The 23,639-nt window shown below is 39.7% G+C and overlaps 1 protein-coding gene across 1 annotated transcript in view; it reads right to left on the bottom strand.

Annotated features, from left to right (window-relative positions):
* LOC125154018 (probable maltase-glucoamylase 2) overlaps positions 1–23,639 on the bottom strand; it is a 92,082-nt gene that overhangs the window by 16,687 nt on the left and 51,756 nt on the right. The window contains exons 32-45 of the mRNA XM_047837652.1: positions 23,432–23,539; positions 21,627–21,689; positions 20,682–20,816; positions 19,039–19,123; positions 17,850–17,988; positions 15,765–15,898; positions 15,451–15,485; positions 15,234–15,350; positions 14,524–14,672; positions 14,324–14,408; positions 13,597–13,653; positions 13,049–13,173; positions 10,883–10,971; positions 1,390–1,439 (exon numbers count right to left, since the gene is read on the bottom strand). Coding sequence (XP_047693608.1) covers positions 1,390–1,439; positions 10,883–10,971; positions 13,049–13,173; positions 13,597–13,653; positions 14,324–14,408; positions 14,524–14,672; positions 15,234–15,350; positions 15,451–15,485; positions 15,765–15,898; positions 17,850–17,988; positions 19,039–19,123; positions 20,682–20,816; positions 21,627–21,689; positions 23,432–23,539 — 1,371 coding nt within the window. The remainder of the gene's footprint in view (positions 1–1,389; positions 1,440–10,882; positions 10,972–13,048; positions 13,174–13,596; positions 13,654–14,323; positions 14,409–14,523; positions 14,673–15,233; positions 15,351–15,450; positions 15,486–15,764; positions 15,899–17,849; positions 17,989–19,038; positions 19,124–20,681; positions 20,817–21,626; positions 21,690–23,431; positions 23,540–23,639) is intronic.

Below are 23,639 nucleotides of genomic sequence, written 5' to 3'. Positions count from 1 at the left end.
TTTTAATGTTCTCATAGCCACATATCTTTAAAGTAAGAAGAAATAGGAGAAATTGATTTAAAAATACATTTTATTTAACCCAATATGTCCCAAATGTTATTATTTTTAACATTTATTCAATATAAAAATATTAATGAGGTATTTTACAATCTTTCAAATATTTCAAGTTAAGATGGTCACATTTCTAGTGCTCAATGGTCACATGTGGCTAGTAGCTATCATATTGGCTAATGCAGCTCTAATAAGATATTCTCTCAGTCCTGGGTACCATGTTTTAACAGGAATCTAGACTAATTGTGGTCGAAACAGAATAATCAGATCTGGAAACCCATAGAAGCACAAAACAGGAGAAGTGTGAAGTTTGCCTGCAGATGTATAATTCCGAGAGAAGACAGAGAGTATACACAATGGACATCTTCAAATCCCTGAAGCAGTATTATGTATAAAAGACAATAGATTTGTGTTATACTATTCCTTAAATGCAAATAGGTAAAAATTATAGAGAAGCAAATTCCAGGTCTGACATAGAATGATCATTTAACATGCCTGGTAGATTGGTTGTATTAATTTCTCTAATTATTCACCCTTCCCTATTCATACCCTTTTCTATGTAATTTTGGCAATGCCCTCTCTCTGGATGGGGCGTTCTATTCCACCTTTGTCTTTGAGCTTGGCCATGTAACTCTCCCTCGCTACTAGGACAGTAGTCAACTTGCTGCAAATTGCAGATTTTAAAAAGTGCTCAAGCATTTCCACTACTGTTTTTGCCCTCTTCTGAGGTCATGAAAAGGTCATGCCCAGACCTGTCCATAAGGCCATCCTAGGCCATCGAAGAGCCAGCTGACAGGTATGAGTGAGCACAGCCAGGATCACCCTAGTAGCCTAACAGTTCCGCAACTGAGCGCAGATGCATGTGAGCCAGACAAGATCAGGCAGGTCCAGCCCATAACAACTGACCAGAACTTCCGAACACTACAAACTCATGAGCTAAATAAGTATGTATTGTTACGTACTGCTGAAGTTTTGAGGTTGTTTGTTACACACCATTGTTATGCAATAGATAACTGATCTAGCATTTATCCTGCAAAATATTATTAGGCAAGAAATGCTGTTTCATCCCCAGAAAACATGTTGTACATTTAAGGACTCATTTTGTAACCAGCATTATATGAATTACAAGCATCTTTTTAGAGAATGATGGCATATTGGGTAATTGTCAAAACAAGGACTATCCTTATATTAGTTATCGACAGACCCAATTTATAAATGTAAAGGCAGGAAGTTCCTCCTACTAAGAGGCAGAGTATTATTTCAATACAGTTAACTGATAATGCTTAACCTGCAGCTGACTGGGAATGGATTTATAAAATTCAATAAAAATAGTCTTACCTGAGCTGCTATAAAGTTTGCCAAGAAATAGTTTCCATTTTCATAGGTATCTGCAAGTAAGAAAAAAAGAGTAAGTGACTAGTCGTTGCTTCAACTATAGCAGATAATGTTGCATTTAGTCAACGGGGTCACAGTCACTGATCAGGATAATCATGACCTCTCTGAGGAACACTAAGGATAGTAGCCAAGGGTAGCATGGGGATGTACAGATAAGAGGATGTTTCAAGTATGGGTCAAGTGGTTATAAAAAGTGGTTATAAAAGTAGAAAATCTTGGTTGAACTCAGGATAGATACCCTAGATGAGGAAACATGGAGGCTAGTGAAAAAGCACAGCTAGCTTTTTTCTGTGCTGAAATAGCAAGCATGTAGCCATGAGAGTTGACATGGCTATGATGATAAAGGCTCAAAGCAGAGGACAGTGGTGAGGAATTCAGGCTTTCAAGTCAGATTGGCATGGATTCAAATCCCTGCTCTTATACTTAGTTGTTGTACAAGCTCAGGCAAGTAACTTAACATTCTGTCACCTGTAAAATGGAGATAATAATAGTACCTAGTTCATGGCATGCTGCATGAGCAGAATAAGTGCTCAAAATGTATTGTTCACTATCATTATCTGCATCTTCATTATTCTTCTCTCCCTACTCTTAGATCATCCCACCACAGTGCTCTAGTTCACAAGCCCTCCTGCCTCTACAAAACTTACTCCATCAGTTCTTCCCCAGACCCTCTCTGCTCCTCCAGGCTCCAATTAGGCTCCAAAGTACTCCATTCTGACAAACCCTTTTACTTGACTCTATATCAAGCAACCGCATCTCCACATCTCCTTTTTAGTGCCATCTTATCTCAAAAAAGGTAGCCTCTGTTTGTTATGTCTGTGTACTCAACTCATAATTCAGTCCAACATCTCCTACACTTCAGTTCCTATGTTTTGGTTTTTTTTTTTTTACTGATTCTGATCTTTTCAGAGTCACCAGTGACACAGTATATTAAATCTAAATATCTCTTCACAATATTCAGGTTTTTACACCTTTCCCCACACATCCCCTCCTTGAAATCATCCTTAGTAGAGGTCTACTTTACTCATTCTTCTCATGTGGCTTCTGTAACTCCTATTTCTTTTTTTTTTTTTTTAATTTTTTTTTTTTTAACGTTTATTTATTATTGGGACAGAGAGAGACAGAGCATGAATGGGCAAGGGGCAGAGAGAGAGGGAGACACAGAATCGGAAACAGGCTCCAGGCTCTGAGCCATCAGCCCAGAGCCTGACGCGGGGCTCAAACTCACGGACCGCGAGATCGTGACCTGGCTGAAGTCGGACGCCCAACCGACTGCGCCACCCAGGCGCCCCTGTAACTCCTATTTCTTAAAAGACAGTTTCATTTCATGTTTTGTTCTTGCCCTTATACATCTTTTAATTAACAGTCATGCCACCATAAGCAACAATTATCTAGCCCCAAATGTTAGTACTACCAAGGTTGAAGGAATCTGCTCAAAAAAAAAAATGCACTTTCTTAAAAAAGAAGAAAGTTGGAGAACTCTTGCTTCCTGATTTCAAAATTTACTCAAAGCAACTGTAATCAAGACTGTAGTACTGGCATGAGAATAAATATAGTATATGTATATATAAATATATGTAACTGTGTATATGTATATGTAAATATATATAGTAATATAAATATATAGTAATAAGTATAGTATGTGTATATATAAGTATATGTAACTATGTGTATATGTATATGTAAATACATACAGTAATATGATGAAGATTTATTTCTGTGTCCATAATTCTATTTATATTTAATATGTATAATATAAATATATGCATATATATAAAAAATATGCATACACCTTCATATTTAAAATCAGTTGATTTTCATTAAGGGTGCCAAAACAATTCATGATGGAGAACAGTCTTTTCACATATTATGCTGGGACAACTGGATATCCACATGCAAGGTAATGAACTTGGATTCTACCTCACACCATATACACAGATCAACACAAAATGGATCAAAGATCTAAATGTGAGAGCTTAAACTCTTAAAATTCTTTTTTTTAATGTTTATTTTTGAGAGTGGGGGAGGGGCAGAGAGCTAGAGAGAGACAGAAGATCCCAAGCGGGCTCTGGCTGAGAGCAGAAAGTCTCATGCAGGGCTTGAATCCTGAACTGTGACATCATGACCTGAGCCAAAGTCTGATGCTTAACCAACTGAGTCATCCAGGTGTCCCCTAAACTATTTAACTCTTAGAAGAAAACAAGGGTAAATCTTTTTGATCTTGGATTTGGCAATAGTTTCTTAGTATACCACAAAGAGCACAAGCAACAAAAAAATAAATTTGACTTCATCAAAATGAAAACCTTTTGTGCTTCAAAAGGACACTACAAAGTGAAAAGACAATCCACTGGATGAGAGAAAATATTTGCAAATCATATGTCTAATAAGGGACTTGTATCTAGAATGTTGTTTATAAAGACATTTACAATTCAGTAATAAAAAGACAATCTATTGTAAAAATTGACACAGGATATTAGACATTATATAGACATTTAGGATATTAGATATCCTATTATAGGATAGGATATAGATATCCATTATATAGACATTTAGGATATATAGGATATTAGAAATTATATAGACATTTCTCCAAAGAAGATATGTGAATGGCTAGTAAGTACATGAAAAGATGTTCAATGGCATTAGTGATTAGGGAAATGCAAATCAACCAAAACCACAATGACATATTACTTCACACCCACAAAGACGACTAGACTCAAAAAGACAATAAGTGTTGACAAGGATGTGGAGAAACTGGACCCTAATGCACTGCTGAAGGAAAGTAAAATGGTGCAGCCTCTTTGGAAAAGAATCTGGGAGTTTCCAAAAAAGTAAACATAGACTTACTGTATAGCCTAGAAATTCCACTACTAGGTATGTACCCAAGAGAATTGGAAAAAAAAGTAGGTCTATACAAAAACTTGCACACAGATGTTCATAGCAGCATTTTTCCTAATAGTGAAAAAGTAGAAACAACACAAACGTCTACCAACTGATAAATGGATGTGTAAAATGTGGTATTTTCATCCAAAGTTTTATTATTCAGCCATATAAAAGAAATGAAGTATAGATACATGCTACGACATGGTGGAACCTTAAAAACATTCTGCTAAGTGAAAGAAACCAGTAACAAAAGGCCACATTTATTCAATTTATATGATTCCATGATTCCATTTATAGGGAATATCTAGCATACACAGATGTATAGCGACAGATCAGTAAATGCCTAGGACTGCATTTCCTGGGGCTGGAAAGAATGGGGGCAGGGTAAGGAAGGATTGAAGGGTGGTATTTAAAAGGTGGAGGGCTTATTTGGCGGGTAAGTAAATTGTTCTAAAATTGCTTGTGTAATTGTTATACAACTTAGTGAATATACTAAAACCACTGAATTGTACACTTTAAATGGGTAAATTACACACTGTGTGAATTATATCTCAATAAAGCCGTTACCAAAAAAAGTTGAAGGCCCAAGAACAACAAAAAAAGGGTATTACTTTTTTTTACAAAAATATGTATATTATTTAAAATTTATGTTAATGTTTATTTTTGAGAGAAAGAGAGAGAGTGCACGTGAGCTGGGGAGGGGCAGAGAGAGAGGGAGGCACAGAATCTGAAGCAGATGTCAGGTTCTGAGCTGTCAGCACAGAGTCTGACATGGGGCTCGAACACACAAACTGTGAGATCATGACCTGAGCCAAAGTCAGATGCTTAACTGACCGAGCCACCCAGGTGCCCCTAAAAATATATATTAAAAAAAAAAAATCTTCTACCAGATGAATCCAATCCAGTGTATCATTTCTATTTGTCATAACACTCCCAGGCCTATCACTCTGTGGGTCCCTCAGTCTTTCTGGCATCACACCCATATTTCCAAATCCCTGCTCCACCAGGAGGCTCCACAGGCATCTCAAAATCCAAGTGTGCAAAGTTAATCTCATTATCTCTCATCATTCTCTAAACTGACTTTATTTCCCATGTTCCATACTGTGATAATGGAATTGCTCCCTGCCCAATCACCCAAGCACACAGCTGGCATGCAAATAGTTGGCAGTGACCTTGGCAAGGGGCACTGATACAGTGTTGAATACCTCGTCACAGCAACTAACTCCTTTTGCTGAAATTTGTCACTCACCAAACAAATCCTTGATTAAAATTTCATCCTTCACATAGGTTTAAGATTGGGAATATTCTAGGTCATTAATAAATACAGTTCTTAAATTTAAAAATGCATTGTAGCATATTATTCTCTTACAAGGTTCAAGTCTGCAACTCTCTCTCTTTTCTTTTTTTTAACAGAGAAAGAGCTCGTGCAAGCAGTGGGGAGGGGCAGAGGGAGAAAGAATCTTAAGCAGACTCCACACTCGGGGTCTGGCATGGGGCTCGAACCCATGACCCTGGGATCGTGACCTGAGCCAAAATCAAGAGAGGGGTGCTCAATGGAATGAGCCACCCAGGTGCCTTAAGCCTGTAACTCTCTTAAAATCTAGTAGGTACTTGGTTAATCTCCTTTCTCTGACTTATGGACTTTCTGTGGTCACATTAACCACACTGATTTGAATGTAATGCATCTTAAAGGCTTATCCTGGAATTTTATTTACCTTGTATATTAATGATATGTTTTATTCAGTATCCATGTGCCAGGAATTCTCTCTACACATTAAATCATTTTGTCTGAATAAAAAAATCTATATGATAAGCAGAGGTTTCTAGATGTTAAAGATGAGAAAATGCTGGCAAAGAAATGTTAGGCATCTTTCCAAAAGACATACAACCAATTGGGGCGCCTGGGTGGCTCAGTCTGTTAAGTGTCCGACTTAGGCTCAGGTCATGATCTCATGGTTTGTGAGTCAGGCCCTATGCTGACAGCTCAGAGGCTGGAAACTGCTTTGGATTCTCTGTCTTCCTCTCTCTCTGCCCCTCCCCAACTCACACTCTGTCTCTCTCTGTCTCTCTCTCTCAAAAATAAACATTAAAAAAAAAAAAAAGACACACAACCTGTAAATGATTGAAATGGTATCTGAATCCAGATCTATGGAATGCCACATTCCACGTTCCTCTCCATGGAGTTTACTTATCACATTGAACTTTACAGAACTAATCGAAGACTAAATTGAACTTTGAAAAAGAGTAATCTAATTCTTTCATATTCCTCTCTTTAGCCAGGTTCCACCTCTAAATGAGCAACTGAGTCATTTGAAAAACAGCTCTTTATATACTATATTAAATGAGTATGAGGCTATAAGAAGTATCCATTTACTGAGAAGACATTTAAAGTGCCATCTGCAATATTATCAAAACCTTGGAAATACTTGCGATATATTTAACGAAATATGTGTAAGACCCATGCACTGAAAACTACAAAACAGTGAGATAAACAGGCCAACGTAATTAAAAGTGATAGGTAGACATCCCCAATTGATTTATAGAATCAGTGTAATTGCAGGCAAAAATTCTAGCAAGTTTTTGTTAATTATTACTTGTTAACACAATTTTGAACCCACATTAGTTAACGCAGCGTGACATTGGCATAAGTATAAACGTACAGATCCGTGAAACAGAATAATCCAAAGATAGACTTTCAGCCATACATGACCTATTCACAGCTGATAAAAGTGTCAAGATAATATAACAGGGGAAAGGCTCTGGATCAAATAGAAACACTCGCGGGGGGTGGGGGAGAGAATGAGCCTTCACCATTATGTACAGACAGAATGTAATACAAAATAGCTGAAAGTCCTACATGTAAAAGCTAAAACTGTAAATCTTCAAAAATATAGGAGGGAGAAAAATCTCTGTAACCCTGAGTTAGACCAAGTGATGTTGCGGCGTATAATTTGTATTTGGTCTTCTTCTGGCACAGAACTCTTAAAACCCTTGGATTTTTTCCTAACTGATGAAAACAAAGTATCTTTTGTCATGTTAAGGAGGTGACTTTTGGAATGCACCTCAGGGTCGTGGCTGGTTGCCAGGAGAACCAACCCTGTTATTTGAGGGCTGGAACTTCCAGCCCCACCATGAGACCCTTGCAAGGGCAGAGGAGCCAGAAATGGTATCAGTCGCCAATGGCCAATAATGTAGCCAATGATGCCAAGATAACGAAGCCTCCTTAAAACCCCAGAAGGATGGGGCTTGGAGAGCTTCCGTACTGGTGAGCATGTAGAGATCTGGGAAAAATACTGCCTCTGGAGAGGGCATGGAAGCTCTGAGCCCCTTCCCACATACTTTGCCCTATGCATTTCTTCCACTTGCTGTTCCTGGCTTATATTCTTTGATAATAGTCTAGTAATCTAGTAAGTAAAATGTTTCCCTAAATTCTGGGAGCTGCTCTAGCAAGTTAACTGAAACTGAGAAGGAGGTTGTGGGAACTTCTGATTTACAGCCAGTTGGTCTGAAGGATAGGTAACAGTGGACTTGAAAGTGGTGTCTGAATCCCAAGCAGGAGTTGTTGGAACTTCCAATCTGGAGTGGGAGGAATGTGAAGTGGGAGAGGGAGGAGGAGGCAGTTTTATGGGACTGAGCACTTAACCTATGGGATCAGATGCTATTTCCAGGTAGATAGTGTAGGATTTGTGTTGAGTTGAAGGACACTAGTTAATGTCCCAGAATTACTAGTTGGCATGGGGGAAACACTCCTCCCACATGTTAGAATTGGTACCAGAATACATTTTAGGCCAAGACGCAAGAAGTACAGATCTTTTCGTCAAGAGAAGCATGAACAAAATGGACTTTTATAAAAATTAAAGTTTGTTTTTTGCAAGATGCTATAGAAGAATTGTATAGGTGAGTTATAGACAGGGCAATGCAAATTGTATCTGATAGAAGGCTGGTATACATAACTCTTATAATAAATATAATAAATAGCTTAATAATAAAAAGATAACCCAATAAAAAATAGGCAAAGGACTTGAAATGATACCTCAATAAGAAGATATACAAAGAGCCAATAAACATAAGATGTTCAATGTCAAGGAAATGCAAATTAAGTCCAGGCAGAGATGCACTATGTACCACTAAAATAGTTAAAATTAAAAAATGTTGTAATGTTTATTTATTTTTGAGAGAGAGAGAGAGAGAGAGAGCGAGCATGAGCAGGGGAGGGGCAGAGAGAGAAGGGGACACAGAATCTGAAACAGCTCCAGGCTCTGAGCTGTCAGCACAGAGCCCAATGTGGGACTTGAACCCACAACCATGAGATCATGACCGAAGTTGGAAGCTTAACCAACTGAGCTACCCAGGTGCCCCCAAAAGAGTTAAGATTTTAAAAACTGACAATACCAAGTGTTAGTGAAGATGTGGGAAATTGGAACCCTGAAATATTGCCGTTAGTAAGGGGGAGTAGTATAGCCATTTTAGAAAATAATAGGGCTGTTTCTTCAAAAGTTAAATATACGCGTATCACACGGCCCAGCCTGGCAATTTCACTTCCAGGTTTTTACCCAAAGAAAATGCAAACATAGGATTACAAAATGACTTATACTCAAATAATCATGGCAGTTTTATGCATAATGGTAAAAAACATAAAACAACTTAAATATTCACCAATTAGTAAATGGATAAACAAATTCTGGTATACCTATACAATGGAATGTTATTCAGGAATCAAAAAGGTAATAAGCTACTTTTACATGCCACAATATGGCAAAACATTTTGTGACCACACATCATTTTGCTAAGTGAAGGAAACTAAGCACAAAAAGAATAAGCCCTGTATAATTCTATTTACATAAAACCTAGAGAAGACAGATCTAATCTATAGTGACAGAAGGCATATCAGTGATTGCAGGGCCTGGAACTGGAGGTTGGGAGTGGGCGGGGGTGAGGGGGAAGTTCACTGGAAAGATGCAAATGGGTCTTGAAATTACAAGTTATGAAAATGTTCTGTATCTTGACTGTGGTAGTGGCAATACAACTGTATATATTTGTCAAAACTCATTTAACTGTATACGTGGGATGGATACATTTTGTGTAAATACAGCTCAGTCAAGTTGATTAAAAAATTTCACTTCTAGGAATCTACCCTATGGAAATAATATGACATACAAAGGTTAATCCTTGATGTTGTTGGTTAACAATGAAAACAGAAAACATCCTGTATCCTATATAGAGAGCAATTATAGAAAGTGAGATAAATTGTAGCATATCCTTTTATTGGAATATGGCAATCATAATGGTGTTTGTGAAAAGTATATGATAACATCTAGACATATTTCTGTCATTATTTTAAGTGCAAAGAAACAGGATTCAGAAATTAAATATGTAGTATGTTTTCAGCGATATAAAAATTATACATTTTCTTACGTCACATGAAAGCATATAGAAGACTATAGCAAAATATATATATAAAAGAATATATAAAAGAATATATATAAAAGAAATATATAAAATAATACAGCAAAAATATTACTTTTTTCTAGTTTTCTGTCTTTAAAATATTTTCTTTAATGACAATATATTACCCTCATAATGAAGAAAACAAAAAGGAGGATATTATTACTGAAAAACAAACCATAATTTCATAAACTGTGACCCGCTGCAAGATTAGAATGTTCTAGTCTACAGTAATAAGGAATGGAAAATGGGCATCAGTTGGTAACAGCGTGTCAGTATGTCTACAGAAACGTCTAAGGAAGAGGATGCTCTGATTATATTGACAAACCCTAATTATCTAAGGTAGCACTGTCATATCCCTCGATTGGAGAAAGAAGGCATGCAAAGTAATATTTCATTGATATAAGCATTTTTTTGACAGTACTTAATACCCTACTTCTGAAACACCAAGAAATTTTCTGAGCTCTAATTTGTCTCCTCAGTGAACCCACTTAGGAGGAAAAGGGTGTCTGGTTACAGATGGCTGGTCCAAATAACAAAGCCAAGTCTGTGACCCACTGAGAATGGATGATATTTGCATCCACACTTTTTTTTTTTTTTAATTTTTTTTTTCAACGTTTATTTATTTTTGGGACAGAGAGAGACAGAGCATGAACGGGGGAGGGGCAGAGAGAGAGGGAGACACAGAATCGGAAACAGGCTCCAGGCTCCGAGCCATCAGCCCAGAGCCCGACGCGGGGCTCGAACTCACGGACCGCGAGATCGTGACCTGGCTGAAGTCGGACGCTTAACCGACTGCGCCACCCAGGCGCCCCTGCATCCACACTTTTATCAGAGCAAGGCAGTTAGTTATACAGAGATAGATCACTCCTGGCTGACTCCATAACATCACGTTGTTGAACCTCAAAGCTGGGGACCATACACTGTTCTACAGTAATTACAATGTAATATAAAGAGCAGGAAAAATTGCAAGCATTCTCCCAACACATTCGCTTTACTAACAGTGGCAGAAACAGGTTTAGAGAAACATTTCCAGTTCATGCCAATTCTATCCTGAGCTATGGTTTTTCTGCATGCTGTAGGGGGAGCCTGGAAAGCTCATACTTACCAATGCTTTGTCCATCGTCCCAGAATATCTGACCTTCAGCTTTCCCATTGTCATCCAAAGCAACAATCAATCCCATAAATTTTTGTCGACTGTGGAAAAAAAGGAGTTTTTTTTTTCTCTAGATTATAGGTTGTAAGAATGAAGGACAGATGCTGTTGAAAATATTACTCAACCAAATCAAAAAACTTAATACATTAAAATTGCACATAAAGTTCTAAAAATAGGTAAAATGAGATAAAATACAAGATACTTAAAAGCTAATAGAAAAAAACAAATTTAATGAAACATGGTATAACTTCAACTTTCAAAAATCAAAAATAGTTCATAATTAAAAATGTATCTTCTTTACAAAAGAGCTTATTGCATGTTGCTTACATATTAAAATTTCCTAGATAGTTTAAAAAAGAATTTTGTGGGGCACCTGGGTAGCTCAGTCGGTTAAGCATCCAACTTCAGCTCAGGTCGTGATCTCACAGTTTGTGGGTTTGAGCCCCACGTTGGGCTCTGTGCTGACAGCATGGAGCCTAGAGCCTGCTTCAGATTCTCTGTCTCCCTCTCTCTGTGCCCTTACCCCACTCATTCTCTCTCTCTCTCCTTCTCTCTCTCTCTCTCTCTCTCAAAAATAAACATTAAGAAAAAAAATTTTGTTTTTGAAAATTTTACACATAAATGTATATTATATAACATATGAAAACATAAATACCATTAAAATGAGATGTACTTAGATATATATCTATGTAAATTTATTTTGCAAATAGAAATGGATTACATCTCAAAGGATGTATATACAAACTAATTTTCATTAAGTGCAGTCATATTTAAATTATTTTAATAAAAGAAAATATTTGTTTGAAATTTTGAGGTGGTTTTCTTATAGTAGAGACTTATAAATAATTATGGTAAATAAACACCAAATATGTATAATCAATGTCTTTTAATTTGAATACATCTCAAAATATTCAATTTCTTAAAGATTTAATTTTTTTTAAGTTTATTTATTTATTTGGAGGGAGAGAAAGAGGGTGCATGCGTGCGCACACACAAGCAGAGGAGAGACAGGGAGACAGAGGGAGAGAGAAGATCCCAAGCAGGCTGCGTTGTAGGTGCAGAGCCCAATCCAACAAACCATGAGACCAGGACCTGAGCCAAAATCAAGAGTCAGATGCTCAGCCGACTGAGTCACCCACACACCCCTTAAAGATTTCATTTGTAGTAATGAATATGAACTTGTTACTCATGATCTTTGTGTGAATTAAAAATAGACACTTAAAAATGAAATATTCATACTCTACTTTCACACATATTATAAGTAATAGGATAAGATGTGAATTCCTTAGGAAGAAAACCACCTATAGATTCTATAGATTGCTATAGAATAAAATGCAAAGTACTTGTCCTGGCATTTACAGCCCTCCAGGATCTGGTCCTAACCTGCTTGAACTTTATTTCTTTCATCTCTCTCCCTTATCTTCGCTCCAATTAAACTGAATGGTTTACTCTTCCCCAAACCAAACTCACTTTTCACCTTTGGTTCTTTAATACTCCCAGAATATGTCTTTTCCTGTCTTCATGTTTTCAAATCCTACTTTTTATTCAACGCTCAGCCCAAAGCTGTCTTTCATGTTAAACCATGGGATTTACACCACAAGGTGGAGCTAACTTCTTCCCTTTTGAATGGTTCTTGGTCTTTTTATCTCTGCCTCTCTTAACATAACGTGTTCTCCTTAATTTAACACACACACACACACACACACACAAATAAAAATATAACTACATAAATATAAGTATACAATCTCTCCTGAGTTGACCAAAGTAGACCTTGGAAGGAGTACTGAATCATCCTTGGGTTGCCATCAAATCAAAGAGCTCATTAATATTCCCAACTTTTGTAGTAGTGTGGAAAGAGGCACACACTACTGCCTTCAAGGAAATTTTTGTCCCAGGCCTTGGACACAGAGCTACAGTAAAAGTTCTCCCCAGGACTGATGGTATGAATGAATGCATCCTCCCCCAGATTCCACTCAGAAGGCATTTACAGAATTGAATCAATGAAATGTCTGTTATTTGGTTTATTTACCCACAGAGCCCTGGTTAAGGTGGTCAGCCCCCTGTGAGGCTACCTCATTATGACAAAGTGAGGCCAGCAACACCTTTGCTCCTCCTTACCTGGCCTGAGTGTTCATTGCAGGCTCTTGCCAAGGCAGGATGTAGCCTCCTCTGATATGAAGGTTGATGTGGTCAAGGGGAGCCTCCAGGGTTTTCCAGTAACCTGTTGACGCATTGCCAGATTCCTAGAAGAGAGAAGATAGGCAGGTAAGGATGACAGATAAATCGATGAAATGAACAGATGCATGCTTTCGTACAAGTTTTTCCTTTCTAAGGCAGCATGTTGGAAAGTCAGCAAGAAACCACAAGTCTAAGCAGGAAAATCTCTGATTTTCAGCATTGTTAAAAACTCTGGAAAGCTATTGTTTTCTCTGTATTCTCCAGAAAAGTTGGGGATGGAGTTAAGAGAGAAGGGAGTGTGATATGGGATGTCAGATTTTACCTATTTATGCTTTTGTGGATGCTTTTATTTTAGCAAACCTTTTTGGTTGAAAGGCTGAAAATGATTGCCTTAGAAATTATGTGCCTCAAAGCCAGGACAAAGTGCTGACTGCCCTTCTGGCCAGCATGGACCAATCTGGTTCTTCACAAAATAGGTTTGTTCTTACCGTGCTGTAGTCGTACCAACGGGCTCTGGGAAAATAAGCTTGGATCTCAAAAGTGTTCTGAAACATAAAATTGACACGTTGTTATGTATACTCTAATAACTTAATCTTGATTTTAAAAATTCTTTCTGTAGAACTTAGGCTAAAAAAATGGTAATTTTATTAATGGTTTAAAGAGTTTGGGAAGTGTAGTCAAAAAAAGATCTGGGAAAATTCTTCAGACACATTGAAAAATACATTTTTTGAAAAGGTAAACTTTATAAGATGCAGGGTAACAAGACACTAGAGTGAAAAATCAGCTGGTGTTGTGAAGTTATCATTAATGGAGATTTTGAAAGAAAATGATTTCCTGGGGCTCAGTTGGTTAGGCCTCTGACTTTGGCTCAGGACATGGCCTCATAGTTCATGGGGTTGAGACCCGCTTCAGGCTCTGTGCTGACAGCTGGGAGCCTGGAGCCTGCTTCAGATTCTGTGTCTCCCTCTCTCTCCCTCTCTCTCTCTCTCTCTCTCTCTCTCTGCCCTTCTTCCACTTATGCACTCTCTTAAACAAACAAACAAACAAACAAACAAACAAATAAATAACATTAAAAAAAGAAAAAGATCTCCTTTATTTGTTCTAGAAAGGTATTTGCCACAAAAATAGTGAGTGGGACAAAATGATCTTTAAAATGCCCTTCCTGTACTTTAGATTATGTGACTGAGGGTTTCTGATCTCTGATGGAAAACTCACACTTTCCAGCACGGGGCTGATTAAGATAGCAGGGCCCAACATAAACTGACGGTCTATATCCCATGTTACTCTGTCATTTGTAAACCTTAAAAAAAAAAAACAAAAACAAAGCATGAAAAATCCAGGAAACTGTTAGGACTCTTGCAGAAGACCATTCACAAGACAGGCCAAACCTCCTTGGGGATCCAGGCTGCACTCACTCATGGAGAAGGGGTCGGACGACAGTGCTGCCCTCAACGTGAGCTTTATGCATCAAAGTGTAGAGGTAAGGCAGCAGGGCGTATCTGGTCTGAAGGACTTTTCTTGAGTACATCTCGAAGGTTGAATTCCAGGACACAGGATCTTGTCTCTAAAGAGATAAAGGCACACGGGGCAGATACTCTTTATGCCATCGTAATGGTATCAGAAAAGGGTCAGCAGGCACATATCCCACGTGTCTGTGACATAAATCTCACCCTTCATTGCTATCCTGCCCTTTCTCTTGCCCCTACTGTCCTACTAAACTAGTGCTTCTTGCTTCCCACTCTTAAGTGGACTCTTAAGTCCTCTGCACAGGTGTGGCCTTGGCCCTGCACAGGTCTAGAGAGATGGGTCTCTGTGCCCACCAACGTAGCTTGAATGGACTTGAGTAAAATAAAAACTCTCTAAAGAAGATGAGTTTCTTTTCTTTTAGCCCCATGGGGAGCTATAAACCCTTATTTCCTCATAGGCATGAATCCCCCCAAGAGATGAGCAAAAGTGTATTCTCGAAAATTGCTTAGAACTCTGGGATTGTGAACTCTGTGGATTTTCTAAGAACCGGAGGTGCTGATTTATGACTTTTCCTCAACAAATAAGTATGATATTTTGGAGGGTTAAAGAGAAGTTGTGATTTGAGGACACAAAACTGTGGCATCCACTTCTGCCTTACCCTTGTCCCGATGGTGTTGTGGTTTCTGGAAAATGGGTAAAAGGCCCCCAGTTGCATCCAGCGAAGACACATCTCATATTCGGCATTTCCAAAGAACCCACAAATATCTGCTCCTGTCTGAGACGATGCAAAACCAGAGCATGAGGTGGGACTTTTGCAGGCTGCAGACATGTTGGCATCTGACTGAATGATTAAAAATGGCCCCACTATAACTTACATAAGATATTCCAAAGAGACTGAACTCCATCATGCCTGCAATGAGAAGATACAGCCGTGTTGGGTGAAGTAGCTCTTTCAGAGGGTAGGTTTGACCTGTCTCTTCCATACCCTATTTGGAAGCCCCAGGCCGCTCATGATGAAAATACCAAAAGATGGGTATGGATTAACACTCTCACCCGCATAGAGAGAACTCCGCTCCTGCTGCTTCCCCTGCCCACATGGATCATGACTAGACATAACCAGTGCGGCTACAGAGCACATGATCCAGTGCCCTCCCCGCCAGCAGAGGCCCCCGGGAGGAGGCCCACTCACCAATGATAGACTTCCTCAGCTGGTCCCACGCGGCCGTGTTGTCTCCCAGCCAGTGACCTCCCCAGCGGCCAGAAGAAGGGAACGTGGAGCGGGTGATGACGACCCCTCGCTGTCCTGTCACCGCCTGCACGGCTCTGGATGGAGGTGAACAAGGAGGTGAACTGAGGGTGAATTTGAGAATGAACAGTCATGGAACTTTACATTACGTTACATTACATTTACATTACAGAGAGTAGCTTCAGCGTGGAGTGTGAGGCAGCAATGGTGTTCCATTTGGAGCCAGAAAGCTTCTTCCCTGAAAGCATCTGCTATTTCAAGGTGATGCTAAGAGTCATGGCAAGACAACGGGAGATCTATCATCATCTAAATGTGGATTCCCTTTCTTAAAAAAACTGAATTAACTAGTTGTCTACATAGAGGTGGGAGGATGGAGTGGGGTAAGGGGTGACACAGGTGTTTATGGAACAATTACTCTAACCCAGGTATTTTCCTGGTCACCCCCATGTACACGGTCTCACAACCTCATGAAGAAGGTTTCCTTGGCCTCCTTTTACAGTTAGAAAATTGAGGGTCAGAGTTAGACAATTTGTCAAAAGACATTTAAGGAGCAAGGAGGAAGATCTAGGACCCAAATAAAAATATATATGACTATAGCTCTTTGGTAATATTCTCTCTACTACACTAGTCCTCACTAGGTCAGATAAAGTTTGCACACAAGGACAGATATGCACAAAAGATGTTCAAATATCTCTCTAAGGAAGGCGAATCTTCAGCCTGTAGCCTCAGTGAGAAAATAAAAACAATTGTGTAAGACTGAAAAATCAATGTAACAAAAGGGGAAGTCTATTAACAGATCCTCGCACATAATGCAATCCACATATTTGCTGAAGAATGCATTGCAAATCAATAGACACCGATGAATTATTCAATAAACGATGTCAGGAAGAGAGGCTAGCTACTGTGGTGGAGATTCATCCATTTAGGTTGCTTCCAATATTTCACACCAAAACAACCACGCACATGGATGGACACACACACATGCACTTACACGTGTACACACACACACACACACACACACACATATCCAACAGATAATGTGAAGGTCTGAAACAAGGCAGGGTTACAGAGGAAGGGTAGATGTGTCTGAGGCAAAAAGCTCGATTGTCACCATTTCAGAACTCTGGAAATTAACCAGCCATAGAAAGAAATGAAAATCATCTATCCAAGAAAAACAATAAAGTCTTGGCAAGACAGTGAAGTCTGTGGCATTTGAACTTGGGGCTCTTCCCAGCTGACCCCATCCCTAGTTCAGTGGCTCCAAAATCCAGCAGCCTCAGCAGCCTCCGAGGTCTGACCTCTTTTGGGGCTCTGTTAAAAGCGCTATCCCCAGAGCACAATTAATACTGTTTTCTAGCTTCCAGCCCCCTGGCAAATCTCTATTCCCAGGGTGTTGTGGCCATTTGATTGGACTCAGAGCTCAACTCAGCAGGGAGAAAAAATTCCCAATCGAGGGATTTACCAAAACAATAACAATTTTCTGGCACCATCATAGGTACTCAGGCTGTGGTTCAAGTCAAGACAAACACAGCTTGGCTGGTTTTAGAGTAAATCCTGGAGAAGTAGAACCATGGAGAACTTTGTAAAACTCCTACATATTCCTGGGGATCGAAAAGACTGTACATGCCCAAAGCTCTGTGCACGTCCAGGAGAGAGCCATGGAAGGAGGAAGTTTCAGTGACTCACTCCTGGCTTAACTTGAAGTCCTCAGTAAGCAGGAAGTGAAAGGTAATGCTGTCTTAAGAAACCTCCCCAAGTTTGAAGGTGTGGCTTCTCAGATTTATTCCCTTGGCAAAGGGTTAAAGACATAGAGTCAAGGCATCTAAGGTGACCAAGAAGGCCTTAACGTTGTTTTCAGTTGGCGAAACTTGAGGTAGGCTTTTCTTTTCTTTTCTTTTCTTTCTTTCTTTTTTTTTTTTTTTTTTTGTTTGTTTAAGTCATCTCTATACCCAGTGTGGGGCCTGAATTTATGATCCCAAGAGTCTCATGCTCTTCCTACTGAGCCAGCTGCTCTAGGAACACACTCACTCGTAGGTGGGTCTGGTCTGGGCCCATCCGTACAGGCTGTGCACGTCATAGTGTCGCACCCGTGAGCCGTCTGGCAGGATCTGCTGACTCTCCATGCACAGGGTCTTGCTGCTAAGGCCCATGTCCCTGGACTCCAGATCTGAACAGAAATGCCAAGTTATTGCCCAAACATCTTGCTTTGTACGTTCACTAGAAATGCCCATTGTCTCGGTATTTCTCCATTTCAATCAACGACTTTGTTACCAGGGACAGTTCCAATTTCAAGAATTATTTTGTCTATAAAAACAACATCCTGTAACATTTCAATTAATGAAGGGTAAGGACAGGGTATAGACTTAGGAAAGCCACGCTTCATTTTCCTCTGATACTTATAGACTGTTGTCAATCACACACTTATCAGCACAATCAACTCTTCTGTTGTTATGATTGTTTCTTCCACTAGATGGTAACATTCTCAAGGGAATGGATCTTTTCAAGCAACCATCTTAAGATCTCTACATTTTCTGATTTGTTAGTACTTGTCTGATAGGCAAATAGTAAGGGAGGAAGGAGAAAAAGGAAGGAGGGAAGAAAGAAAGGAAGGGAAGGAGGGAGGGAGGAGAGAAAGGGAGGCAGGAGTTGGTGAGTGACCAGTGACCCAGACCTCAAGAAACTTAGATTACAAATTTTGTCTCACAAACTACTGGTAAGAGGGTGAGTCGCTTCCTTCCCCTGGGTTTCCGAAAGGTGAGAGGGTTCAGTGTTCTGAGATACCTTGGGGGTCAGGTCCTATGATGTTCTGTTTCTGTTTGTACCACAGGACTACTAGGGTATGTCCTTCATGAAGTATCTGTGGACATGGGCAGAAAGAGTGCAGAGCCTAGATTTTCACTCTCTAATGAAAAGACTGTGGTGTGTGTGTGTGTGCGTGCACGCGTGTGTGTGTGTGCAGTGGATTCAAGTTTGAACAATCAGCTCATAGTTATCAATGTAATCACGTATTGCTTGGTTTCTTTTATAATACATCATGTCATTATTTCTATGCTTGATTAGTAATTTACACTTGTTCAAGGTTATTCTACTTGGGGTTTTATGTCATGTGTACAAGTGTTATCTTTCTCTAAAATTAAGCTTCATTTTGACAATAAGAGGAAAACTTTCAGAGTTTTTGAGTTGGGAAGTAATTCGATGAAGTAATCAGTTTACATACGTGGCATGTAGGGTGGCTTGTTAAGACTTTTATCGCTGCAGCCCCTGACAGATCCATCCACAAAGTTTGATGGCTCATTCATGTCCTGCAATGAGTTAACAAGAAAGATTGTGTGATGTCAGAGGCAGTGTGGTCTTTACTCTGGAGGACACCGACCTAATGGAGATGAACACATCTTATTTAAGCCCTCAGCTAGTCACTTCATGGACTCTATTTACTCTAAGACATTGACCCAAAAGGACTCTAAGAATCCACATTGGTGTCAATAGACTGCCAAACTCCTAGTTTACCTGGCATTTTTAAACTTGTGAGGATTATTTCATAGTGGCAAAAATATGGAGAATATGCTGGATCCATGACCTAAGATAGATTTCTTGATCCATTTCCCCACACAAAAAGCCCAAGTTTGTTTTCCTGTGTGTGAATCACTCACTTCTTATCTGTGGCCAATAGTTGCCATTATCTTCCCCTCCTCTTGCTTAGTCCACTAGCTTGGACTAATTCTGACACCAGCAGAGACCAAGCGCAAGGAGGACTGTCTCGCTTTCTGCAGTAGATGCAATCCTGAGGAGTTGTGGGTAACTCAGAAACAAAGCTGGAAATCAAATCATACTTGGGACGATTTATCACTTAATTGCAAGAAGCAGTGATTCCCAAAGTGAATGTTCACTGCCTACTTTGTTAGCAGAAAGGTTAAAGTTTTGTAAAGTGAACTACCTTAAACAGGCCATACTAAGGGCAAAGGCAAGTATTTGGGGACCTATTCACTATTTTGAGTTTTCCAGCCATGTCTTCCCTCCAGCAAAACAAATACCCCAAGTAATCAGTCTCCCTGTTCCTCAGAGCTACCCACATCTCTATACTATTTGGTTTGCCTGTTTGGGCTAATCTTTCATGTGTCTGCTCTGTGTCTGTCTATCCCGAGGGTAGTGGCCAGAGAAACCTCAGGGCTGCCAGTGGGCTTATATGTTTGTCTCTGGATGAATAACGAGCTACTTTCAGCCTAGCCGAGACCTGTGAAGCTCTTGACAGCTGGCCTAGAATATGCTCAGGATTTCAGGCCATTGGACAGTGGTAAAGGAAACTGAAACACTGATATGCCTCCCACCCCTAGAAAAACACAAATAGCCATATGTCCCAGAGACATTTCAGGAAGCCCTACTCTTAAGCCCAACTGACATGTGTAACAAACATGTCAGCAGGCCTTTAAAGATGATCCTGCACCAGCACTATGGCGAGCATCTATTTTCTCTTGGATTCATGCCTTGTTGGCCCCATTTCTGCCCTGTATCACACACTCGGGCTCCCCTAGCATTAGCTTCTGGGTAGTTTGGCCAATGGGAGGCAATGGCCAGCAACTGGAGGGTGGGAGATAAGAGAAGCTGGGGTATTTATCCCTCTCCCTCTTTCTCTGGCAGCATCTCCAGTAGTGGGACATTTCTTCCATGGGCTCCAGCTTCTGCAGCGTGTTTCTGGGAAGACCCACAATCATCTCTTTGCCTCTGGGGGTCCAGCACCTCAATTCTGCAACAGTGTTCCTCTCATTCTTCCACCCTTAGCTCCCTGCTTTGCTAGTCTTGAAATTGCCTCTCCATGGTTTGACTGATAGCATTTCCAAAGAAAAACCACTAAGGGGTACTTACAATCCACAATCCATCAAACTTCAAGCTCTTCTTTGGCTCTTGAGGGTTCACATAGAGCTCCTGTATTTCCTTCTTCCACCATGCAGCTGTGCTGTCACGTAAGAAGTCAGGAAAAGCAACGTAGGCTCTGTACAGCTGTAAGAGTAACACATGGTTGGGTGTTCACCTGTCTGGGAAGGGGAGTCTGGGGACAAGGAAGGGGGGATGAGCAGGTGCTTGTGCAAGACAATGCCCCACTCAGGGTCTGACCTAACCTCAGCTCTGCTGTTACTGCTACAGAGTTTACTGTGAGCACAAAAAGATCAGAGAAGGCTGATTGCATTCTTCATTCTTCTAGAAGGAGGTTACATAGTCTTAAATCCCCTTTAAATGTGAGATTTGCTTTTATGACTGGGCCTTTAATCATATGAGTTGGAAAATTAAATGACTGTGTATAAATGATCGGACTTTGGAAACACAAATGTTTTTCCTACACTGGCCAAATAAAGGAGACCAGTCATCCAGGGAAAAGTGAGCTGCAGAGTGAAGGGGATGCTAGATGCCCAGGCTGATATGGCAGCAACTACTGAGATCAAAACCACTACTCCTTCAAACTGACAGGCACATTTTTTTTCAGATGTAGACAATTCATTAAAAAGCCAGTGCACTCATAACCTCCCCAGTGAAAATATTCTGGACTTTCGTTCATTGTTTTTCAGACAACATTGGATTTAAACAAAATGCAACCCGTTACAGGCACACACATGAAGATATTTCATTTGGTTTCCTTCTACATATTTCCAGATAAGTTGTTTATTGTGTTTTCTGTTTGAGGATCTCCTTCTACCAATAAATTACCAGCTGACAACCATGCTCAAGGAGCTGCCTTAACCAAGCACTGGAATAAAACTCAGAAGGATCCAGATGTTTAGGGCAATGTGAACAAAAATCTGCACATAACTATACCTTAACCTGAGTTTCATGGTCAAGGGTGGCATCCACCTTCACATTGGGCAAATCTGGCCAAACCTAGAGAAAAAGAAAAAAAAATTAAAACCTGCACAAGGCATTGCATATGGACCATGAGATGATTCATGTGTTAGACTCCACTGACATGCTTCTCCATATAATTCTTGGAGATCTTTGTCATTAATTAAATTGTAAGATCTGAATATATGGAATTCTGTTGGGGGGAAATAGGCTGTGGTCCCTTGACTCATTCCATAAGTCTTCAAACTCATTAAGTTCAAAAATAAAATGAACTAAATCTGTTTTAAATGGAATACTACTTGGCAATGAGAAAGAATGAAATCATGCCATTTGCAGCAACATGGATGAAACTAGAAGGTATTATGCTGAAATAAGTCAGTCAGAGGAGGACAGATATCATATGTTTTCACTCACATGTGGATCTTGAGAAACTTAACAGAAGGCCATGGGGGAAGGGAAGGGGAAAAAAATAGTTACAAACAGAGAGGGAGGGGGCAAACCACAAGAGACTCTTAAATACAGAGAACAAACTGAGGATGGATGGGGGTGGGGGTAGGGGAAAATGGGTGATGGGCATTGAGGAGGGCACTTGTTGGGATGAGCACTGGGTGTTGCATGTAAGCCAATCTGACAATAAAGTATATTCATAAAACATATATCTGTTGAACAATCACCTTTCAAATGATTGCTTTGCTGTCTGTCATAGACATATAACAAAATTATCTTTATAAATAACAAATTTAAAGCATGAATCTAAAGAAATAGGGTTGATTTCCATTCACAACCCATAAACTTAGCCTCAGGAATCTTAAGCAGCATCGTAACTTATTGGGGACCTCTAATACACGTAGCATTAAAAAATCCATAGTTTTAACCACTTGCATCTTTAACTAGAAGGACATTAACTATATAAGTGATTCATTCATTCATTCATCAGACACTTAATGAGCACTTACTATGTGACAGGCACTCTCCTACAATCTGTATCTACTGAGACTTAAGTAAGAAATAGTCCTTGTTTTCTAAGAGTCCACAGATAAAACAGGCATGCTGTGTTAAATGCTATACTCTCTGAGAAAAACAATATAGAAAAGGGAGGAAATAGGGAGAGCGAAACTGGTCACTGAATGCTTCATAGGAGGGCAATTTGACTTGGTCTTGAAGTGCAGATATAATCTAGGTAAGCTGAGAAGGCAACATCCAAAGATGCAGTAAACATGGCCTGGACCTAACACAACAGGAAGTAGCACAGTACAGTTACAGAGCAGAGTCTGAATCCCGGCTGAGAGCCACTGTCAGCCAGGGTCAGGAAGTTCATCTAAAATCCTGTTGCTATAAATCAAACAGATGAGGACTGAGTCACAAAAAGGAACTAAGGAAGACAAGAGGAAGAGGAAAATCCATAGGACTTAATGGTTTATTTAGATATGGAGGATGTTAAGGAACATAGGTTAAAGACGAATGCAAGTTTTGAGTGTGGGTTACTACCAGACACAGATTTCAGAGCCATTCTCAGAGGAATTCTTTAGGTTTGTTACATGACCAGCTGGAATATATAAGGAGTGGAGCACCAGAATATTTCCAGACAATAAAACAAAGCTCACTGATATTTTAGACAATTAGACCTGTAACCTTGGTCTTATTAATCAGCATCAGGCAAACGTCTATGCATTCATAATTTATCAATTACCCAATATATATTTCCAAGACTTATTGACAGCCTCTTTCAATCAAGACATTCTGGTGCCGATTAATTATGGGCATCTTCTCCCAAGGCTTACCTTTCCCCAGACGATTTCATTGTTATCGGGCCATTTGATGAATACGTCATTTTCCTGCCCTCTCTTGAATGTGGGATAATGGGTCTCGTTGCCAGAAATGGCTGGGTCCTGCAGTGAAAGGGTTTAAAACAGCAAGCATGAGGAACACATCTCCAAGACAACAAACAAAACCAAGATACCCATAGATAATTTGCCTTATGTCTACAAA

This window comes from Prionailurus viverrinus, chromosome A2 (assembly GCF_022837055.1).
Source record: "Prionailurus viverrinus isolate Anna chromosome A2, UM_Priviv_1.0, whole genome shotgun sequence".
Taxonomy (NCBI): Eukaryota; Metazoa; Chordata; class Mammalia; order Carnivora; family Felidae; genus Prionailurus; species Prionailurus viverrinus.
This window is presented reverse-complemented; position numbering and strand designations above follow the sequence as displayed.